Below are 9,602 nucleotides of genomic sequence, written 5' to 3'. Positions count from 1 at the left end.
TTTTTTTTTTTTAATTAGACTTTCCCTTTGGCCACAAGAAATCAGAGGAAAAGGAAAAAAAAAAAAAGGTTTCGATTTGAAGGTCGAAACAATGACGACGATGATCTCCGATCTTCCAATGGATTTGATAAAAGAGATTATATCTAGGCTTCCCATGAAATCTGTGAGATTAACTTGCAAAAGTTGGAATGATTTATCCAAAAGTGAGATCGGTAAAGTAACAAGACGACCAACAAGAGAAGGGGAGACTATGATGATCGCGGTGATGCGTCACAAACTTTATCTAATGAGCGGATTCTTCGACGGCGTTGATCCATCTATAGAGCAGAGAGGTAGACTTAGGTTCCTTTGCAATCACATCAACATATATAGAGTCTATCACTATGAGGGTTTATTGTTATGCANTTTTCTCAAGAAATTGGACATTCGATGCCATGATGATGATCTTGCCATTGTAAAAAACTGGAAGAAGAAGAAGAAGAAGACATGATGTTATATATTTAAAGCCCATGGAAAGCCCACGATTGGCCCAGCTTCATTTAGGTTTTTTTTTTTTTTAATTAGACTTTCCCTTTGGCCACAAGAAATCAGAGGAAAAGGAAAAAAAAAAAAAGGTTTCGATTTGAAGGTCGAAACAATGACGACGATGATCTCCGATCTTCCAATGGATTTGATAAAAGAGATTATATCTAGGCTTCCCATGAAATCTGTGAGATTAACTTGCAAAAGTTGGAATGATTTATCCAAAAGTGAGATCGGTAAAGTAACAAGACGACCAACAAGAGAAGGGGAGACTATGATGATCGCGGTGATGCGTCACAAACTTTATCTAATGAGCGGATTCTTCGACGGCGTTGATCCATCTATAGAGCAGAGAGGTAGACTTAGGTTCCTTTGCAATCACATCAACATATATAGAGTCTATCACTATGAGGGTTTATTGTTATGCATCTTGAAAGACGTTACAAGGATTGTGGTTTGGAATCCGTATTGGGGCCAAACAAGGTGGATCAAACTCAAATATACTCATTGTCCACAAGGAGATGACATGTTCAATTATTCTCTCGGATACGAGGATAAAGAATCTTGTCGGAGCCTTAAATTATTGTGGTTTGTAGATTTTTTTCATAGAGCGCCCGAAGAACAATTTCTTTTGTATGAAATCTACGATTTTGATACTGGTTTATGGACAACTCTTGAAGTCGCTCCACACTGGAGAATATACTGTTCAAGAAGTAGCGTTTCTCTTAAGGGAAACAGCTACTGGTGTGCGTCAGAAAGGAGCTGCTCAGAAGGTGGCAATGATCACATAATTTGTTTTGATTTTACAAGAGAGAGATTTGGGCCGCTTCTGGCTCTGCCATCTTGCGTTAGGGATCGTGAATATGAACATGTGAATTTATCTTGTGTTAAAGAAGAGAAGATTGCAGCTTTATTTTTGTATGAATATGCTTCTGAGTTTGAGATATGGATTACAACTACGATTAAAGCCGAGATGGTGTCGTGGAGCAAGTTCTTGAGAATTCATACGGGGCCTAGGATAAATTTTCCAGACTGTTTCTTCATTGAAGAGGAGAAGAAAGTCTTCCTGTGTGTTGGTAGACACCATGACTATCCCAAAACTTTTATTGACATCATTGGAGAGGCTGGAGACTTTTAAAAAATTGGATCCTGGATTACCTGTAGGCCGAAACCACCGTTGGCCACGCGTGAAATCTTATGTTCCAAGTTTGGTCCAGATCAAGAAACTTTCACGTGCGGACAAAAGGATAGAACAAAGTAGTATAGAAAAGCGTCGGTTTGATCAAAAGATGTTGAGACTTGCTGAAATCGAAAAGCTAATGAAGACAGATATCTATAGGAGGAGGCACGAAGATAGAAGAACGGGAAGATTAAGTCCAAACTTTAGTTTGGTTACTATAAATTAAATATAATTTTTTTTTTTGTGTTCTTGTATCTTATATACTTTGTATCGGAAGTGAGGCTTAATGAATATGGCGATTACACTAGTGATATGGCAGGAGCAGAACATTGAGTGCTGCGTAAGTTTTTGAAACGCTTGCAACGTGGTTGGTGTTGTCGGGTTTCTTTTATACTTTTTACTGTGTTTTTCAACAATAATGTTTTATTTTTGTTTTTTTGTGTTGTGATGAAGGATTGAACTCGTGTGTGACAAAAAGAAATCAGAAGTTGTGTTTTGTTACCAGTAATTTCATGTATGTGGTGAAGGTCTTTGCTACTTTTAAAAACCTGTTTGTTCATTTTGACTCCTTTTTTTTTTGGTTTAAGATTACATCTGTTTATCGTTTTCCACAATTGAGTCCAATTGGTATACTGAAAGGCGCTATCATGCGTCTCACACTATATAAAAGGAGGCTATATTCAGGATGCTATATTTTTCAATTGGTTTTCTTATTGGTTCCTCCATCTGCCAAGTCTTCTTGATTGTGGTTTTTATATGTTTATATGATAAGTGAAGAGAGCGAAGAAGAAGAAAGAGCTCGGTGGTGGCTCTTATATACAGTAGGAGAGAAGTACCACGAAGGAAGATGGACGGCTTCGTATAATCATAAGATTATTATGATTCATAGAAGTGAGAGAGAAGAAGAAGTTTGATAATTATAATGAAAGGTTTTTAGGTTACTGATCTTTAGAAATGAGAAAACAGAGGACAAAAGCTGTTTAACTTAACCGACTCAAACACACCTTTTAACAAGAGTAAACCACATTCTAAAAACCTTCTAACTTGATTCGTCTTCTTCACAATATTTGAAGTTTGTCACGTTATAGCGACACTATCTACAAAAACCGAAGTCTCAAGCTTTAGGGTCAAAGACACTTGATTCAATGAGACGTTTGGAACAGGGGAAATCCAGAGGGATGCGAATTTGATAAGACATCATACTGTATTTTGCATTTTTTGAAACTCTGTTGGAGCTATAATGATTATTACCCTCAAGCGTTGGCAAGAGCAGCCGAGCAGAACATTGAGAGGGGTTGTGTGTTTTGGAAATACTTGGAGATGCTCTTGGAACCATATATGCATATATATCTTTCATGATAGATAAACGAATTATATACAGTACACATGGTGTGTACTTACGAGTGGTTTAACTTAAACCGACTCTAATTAACTTTCTAAACAGAGTAAACGACAACTAAAAGCCTTACTAGATTCTAGAGCACACGCTAGGCCCAACTGTATTTAGGGTTTTTTATGTGTCTTCTTCAATTTGTGTTGTGTATACTTTTTCCTTTACCTTAGCTGAAAAAAAAAAGATAAAAAATTGTTGTGTGACTTTGAACGATGACGACGTCGATGATCTCCAATCTTCCAAGAGATTTGATAGAGGAGATTATTTCTAGGCTTCCCTTGAAATCCATGAAAGCAGTGCGTTTAACTTGCAAAAGTTGGGACTATTTATCCAAACGTGAGAGCTTTAGGAAGAAGCACATTGGTAAAGCCACAAGAAAAGGTGAGTCTATGATGATCGCCATGATGCCTCACAATCTCTATCTAATGAGCGGCTTCGTCGACGACGTTGATCCATCTATAGAGCATAAAGGTCAAATTAGCTTCCCGAGCAAACAAGTAAGCATAGATCGACTCTTCCACTATGAGGGTTTAATTTTATGCATCTTGAAAGACGTTACTAGGATTGTGGTTTGGAATCCGTATTTGGGGCAAACAAGGTGGATCAACCTCAGATTCTCTCACCGTCCATACGTATGGGACATATTTTGTTATGGTCTCGGATACGAGGATAAGGAATCTTGTCGTAGCCTTAAATTGTTGAGGTTTGTAGATTTTCTTAAAAGAGCGCAGGAAGAGCAATTTTTTGGGTACGAAATCTACGATCTTGATACTGGTTTATGGACAACTCTTGACGTCGCTCCACACTGGAGGATATATTGTACAAGCAGTAGCGTTTCTCTTAAGGGAAACAGTTACTGGTGTGCTAAAGAAAGGAGCTCAGAAGGTGTCAGTGATCACATAATCTGTTTTGATTTTACAAGAGAGAGAGATTTGGGCCGCTTCTGCCTCTGCCATCTTTCTTAGGGATCGTGAATATGAATATGAGACTTTATCTTGTGTTAAAGAAGAGAAGATTGCAGCTTTATTTCACCACCACGATTTATATGATTATGAGATATGGATTACAACTAAGACTGAGGTCGAAAAAGTGTCGTGGAGCAAGTTCTTGAGAATGGATACGAGAAGTAAGATAGTCTTCATGAGTTTTGGTACGCAATATAAATGTGAGGATCGCCACATTCGCGAAAGATATATTAACGTAGTTGGAGAGGCTGGACACGTAACAAAATTGGATCCTGGAGTACCTGCAAATGAGTTATGTAGGCCAGATGTGTGCTCTTATGTTCCAAGTTTGATCCAAATCAAGAAACCTGTACGAGGCAAAAGAATAGAACAAAGCCATTTAGAAAAGCGTCTATGTGATCAAAACAGGTTGAGACTTGCCGCTAGGGATGTTGTGGTGGGTAAAAAAACCCAGCCCGGCCCGAACCCGAAAAAAGCCCACCCAGAAAAAGCCCGATCTCATAAAACCCGAATGGGTATTAGGTCTTGTGGGTAAACCCGAACGGGTTTTTAGTTTTGTGGGTAAACCCATGGGTACCCGATTTTTTTTTGTCTTATATGATGTATTTTGCATTTTGCATTATGAATTTTTGTGTCTTTAGCTTTTTGGTACCAAATATGATTTATATTATGTATTTTGTTTATTTTATTATATCTATGACAATTTTCAAAAATTTATAATTTTATATCATATAGATAAAGTATACCAAATATATTTAAGAGTTTTGTTAACCTAGATAAATATAAAAACCAAAATCAAAGTCACAAAAACAACAACAACAAAAAAAATTTCTCATTCTTCCTCCTATGGTTCTTCCAAAACCTGATCAGAATCTAAACAACAACAAAACAATGGAATTTCAGTCAAAATTTCATAATTACATCTTTATTCTTAAGTAACAATCTTAATTTTTTTTACCTTGGTCTCATACTCCTGAGCTACTAGTCACAGATGTGGTACCTTCAACCTCATCATCAAAGTTGTCTTTAATGTCACCTGTAATTAAAAAATATAAATTCTTACCTTCAACCTCATCATCAAAGTTGTCAACCAAGCAAGGGAAGTTACTTATGAATTGAAAAAATATGGATTCTTACCTTCTAACTCAGCATAACCACGTAACCAGTTTCTAGTACATAACAAGGCTTGAACATTTCTTGGAAGGAGACGGTTCCGGTAAGGAGTCAGTACCCGACCTCCAATGCTAAACGATGACTCTGCTGCTACTGTGGTGATTGGAATACTGAGCACATCACAAGCTAGAGAAGCCAAATCACCATAGCGTTGCCCACTGCCTTTCCAATAATTCAAAACATCGATGTCAGTGAAAGACTTCAAATCTAGCCTTGGATCATCCAAATAATTTTCCAAATTTGTTTTTGTGTTGTCAGAACCAGGTTGTATGCTCCTCTCAAGCTCTAAGATATCCTGTATAAAAGAGATATGAGGATGTGTAAAGATATCATGTGTCATTAAGATATAGGGTATAAAAACTAAATGGAGAAAAATACTTACAAAATTTGGATCATCTTCTAGTGGTGATTCATTAAGAATATCAAGTGGAGTTTGTGTTGATGAGAAAGAGGTAGAAGTCCAAGCCTTTTCCCTGTGTTCATTATAAAGTACTGATCTCTAGCTCTCACTTTCTCATATTCAACATACCGGAAAGGCAAATCATGGTATACTATAATTTCACAAACCATATCACGATCTACTTTGTGATCATAGTGACTTTTTGCATTCAGCCCTGGAGGTCTCTTGGGACAAATTTCTAAATGACGCTTTAATGATGATGTTCCCTGACTAATTTCAGTGATTAGCTTCTTATTACAGTGAACGCAACGACCTCTCTTTTTTCCATCTGGTCCTACTCCTACTGGTTTATACTCTTTCCAAACAGAAGACTTTAATCGTTTGTTAGAATCAAATACCGTAGGGTCTGTATCAGTAGGCTGTGTTTCACTTGCTCCTTCAGCATCATACTCCACATCCACTTCCATGTATTCATTCTCTGCATTTAAAGCCGCCATTGTTTCTAATGTTTGAGAATCCATCCTAAAATAAAACCATATCAAAAACAAACAAGAATAATGTCATATTGTCATTCTCAGACCTCATAACTCATCTCTACAAACACAAAAAATAACATTCAACAATCTAAGCACAACCGATATGTGCCTTTGTTTATGTTATAATCTCAATCTCAATCACATTGTCAACCAAAATACATGCAACAGCAACAAATAAATCACACATGCAACGGCAAAAAATCAAAACAATGTTTAATATAGGCAAAAATTACTACTACTTCACAGAACAATTTTCAAAAAACAAAAGTGATTAAGTCAGAACAATTTTTCTTCTAAGTTAGAATTTCTCACCGTGTAAGCACAATCTTTGAAGTAGAAGTCGAGAGCTTTAGGCTTGAGATCACACACAAAGAGCAGCTGATACAATGAAGTTTTGAATTCTGTTCAACAGCTCTGCCTTCACGGAATCTGGTACTGAAGCTGCAAACACACACAAAGAACATCAATAGAAACAAAATTCAAGATTACTAACTCAACGAATCAGCGGGACATAAGAAACTGGTTTTTCCATGTTCCGCTAAATCTTAAATGAACTCATCCGTTTATCTTTTTTACCTCTGCCTTTTGGAGTGATCACTCGGATCAGTTCATCAACTGTAACATCTTTTCTCCCTTTCTTCTTAACATGCTCCCTGCATTCCCAAAAGAAGAGCTTTCAAATGTAAGCTAATCCACCAAACAAAAACCAACTTCTCAAACAAAGATAGTTCACTTGTTCGAATCCAATTCAGTTAACAGTACAAAAGAAAAAGCTGAAAAATCTTAGCTTTGCATCATCAACAACAACAACAACAATTAACCAATTTCGAAACTCTTAAACCTCAAAACATAACTGAGACTTCAGAGGAAACTCTTAGAATCAATGATGCCTCTTCACTAAACTTATAGGCAAACTAAGAAGCTTTAACAACTACACCAACTTTGGACAGTAACATTAACAGTCTACAACAGGAGTAATACAGACAAATCAAATGATTCAGCCAAAAAAAAACAAAAACAAAAAACTCAGAAATGATTAGAATGGTACCAAATTCAAAATTGTGTAAGCGTTAACAAACAAAATGTAGGCAGCACCGAGACGACAATGAAGGAAACAAAAAATCTGTGATACTTAAAGAAGATTCGAAAAAAAAAAAAGTCTTTTCACTTTTGTCTCTTTTGCTCACAATGAGTATGTATTGCTGTGTTTATCAAACCAACAAGAACAACGACGAGAGTAAACAAATCAGAGGAAAGAAGGAAAAAGTTGAGATTTTTAAGAAGTGGGTCAGGAGAACTTTCATCTCATCTTTCCAACCACACTCGACCAAACTTCATTGTATCAACGAATACAAAAGACGATCAAACCCAACAAAATACGAAATCGTAATTGAACCACTAGAAACCCTAATTTCGGAGTTGGAATAGCAAAATCAGGCCGGCGTTAGAGAAGAATCAAAGGGGGAAACGCGAGCTTACCTTATTATGGATCGGATCCATTGGATCCCTTGATCAAAGTAACAAAGACGATCGCTCTCTGGGTTTTTACAAATCGCTCTCTGGTTTTTTTTTTCTTTTTAGAGGAACGTTTCGATAATGTAATCGGACAAACTTTTTTTTTAACATTAACGAATCTAATTAACTTTTTTTTTTTTGAAGTCTCATGGGTACCCATAACCCAATAAGATAAACCCGAATAGGACTCTCTAAAATGGGTACCCAAACCATTTAAAACCCATAAAATTTTAACATAATAATCAAATTTTTGGGTTTCTTATTTTTCATGGGTCCCGGGTACCCATCGGGTTAAAACCCATTCTTAACATCCCTACTTGCCGCATTTGAAAAGCTATTGAAGAAGCAAAATCGATATTGGTAGGAGGATGCTCAAAAGGAGAAAAAAGGGATGATCAGTCTCAATTTACAAACGGGATGATGCAGTAGAAGGATATATTGCTTGTTGTGGTAGTTGAGGTGTATAAAAAAGATATCAAGGGCTATGCAAAGACTCCGCCCTAAGTTTGAGTACCCTAAAGTAGATCTTTTGCTTATTTTTCTAAAGATTTTTCTGAGTCATAGACAAGCAACTTTCAAAGCCTAATTTTACGTCAAGAAGACAATATGCTTTTCAATCACTTGTGTTGCTTCACAAATCTTTTCAGTTTTTCAAGCGGCTATAAAGACTATTACGATTGATTGAGAGATGAGAGAGAAGAAAAAGAAGACATGAACTTAGAAATGAGAAAACAGATTACTTATTTACATATCTATACGAGCTGTTTAAATTTCTCCGACTCTAGTAAACTTCTCAGAGAATTCAAGGTGATTGAGAACTAGATGCAATGTTCTCACGCTGAGAGTGTTTTAGCTACGGTTTTAATAACGAATCTGTAACCTTGTGGCGTAGGCTAGCTAACCAGTTATGGAGTTGGAAAGAGCTCATTGATTGTGAATCTTCTTAGGTCTTCCATTGCGTATTTCTGCTTGAGATTTTCTATATTTTCTAAGGAAACTTGACATTCAGTGCCACGATGAAGATCTTGCCATTTCACTATTTCAGTTCAACAGCTAGCGTAAATAAGAAGATAGAGACCATAAAGCTGGAAGCTAATAGATTAGCTTCAGCATTCTTGTCTCGGGTATATAACATCAGTAAAAGCCTAACTAGATCCTGAAGCCCACGATTGGCCCAACTTTATTTAGGGTTTTTTGTGTATCTTCCATTGGTTGTGTGTGTATACTCTCATTACCCTATGCCGCAAGAAATCAGAAGAAAGAAAAAACAAAACCATTGTTGCAATTTGAAACAATGACGACGATGATCTCCAATCTTCCAAGGGTTTTGATAGAGGAGATCTTCTGTAGGGTTCCTTTGAAATCTTTGAGAGCAGTGAGACTTACTTGCAAAAGTTGGAACACTCTATCCAAAAGTAGGAGCTTTAGGAAGTTGTACATTGGTAAAAGAGCAACAAGAGAAGAGGAGTCTATGATGATCGCGATGATGAATTTCGATCTTCATTCAATGAGGTTAGTCGTCGACGACGTTGATCCATCAATAAAGTTTAAACGTAAACCTAGTCGTCTCTTTGACAAACAAGTCAAGATATCTCAAGTCTTTCACTGTGAGGGTTTATTGTTATGCATCTTCAAAGACGACGATAGTAAGTTTGTGGTTTGGAATCCGTATAGCGGGAAAACAAGGTGGATCGAACCAAGATACTCTCATCGTCCAAAGGGATGGGACAGGGCCGACAGGTTCAGTTATGCTCTTGGATACGAGAATAAGAAATTTTGTTCTGGCGTTAAATTCTTGAGGTTTATAGATTATTTCAACAAAGCACCCGAAAACCAATTTTTTTGGTATGAGATATACGATTTTGACTCTGATTCATGGACAAGTCTTGATGTCACTCCAAATTGGTGCATAATGTTT

General features: G+C 36.8%; 1 protein-coding gene and 2 pseudogenes across 1 annotated transcript in view; all 3 read left to right on the top strand.

Moving 5' to 3' along the window:
• On the top strand, positions 638-1,928 carry LOC109132548 (annotated as a pseudogene).
• LOC104784254 lies at positions 3,308-4,595 on the top strand (annotated as a pseudogene).
• LOC109132547 (F-box protein At2g38590-like) overlaps positions 8,979-9,602 on the top strand; it is a 2,071-nt gene continuing 1,447 nt past the window's right edge. Inside the window, exon 1 of the mRNA XM_019244221.1 lies at positions 8,979-9,598. Within this exon, the coding sequence (XP_019099766.1) occupies positions 8,979-9,598 (620 nt within the window). The remainder of the gene's footprint in view (positions 9,599-9,602) is intronic.

Source organism: Camelina sativa, chromosome 4 (assembly GCF_000633955.1).
Source record: "Camelina sativa cultivar DH55 chromosome 4, Cs, whole genome shotgun sequence".
In the NCBI taxonomy this organism is placed as follows: Eukaryota; Viridiplantae; Streptophyta; class Magnoliopsida; order Brassicales; family Brassicaceae; genus Camelina; species Camelina sativa.
This window is presented reverse-complemented; position numbering and strand designations above follow the sequence as displayed.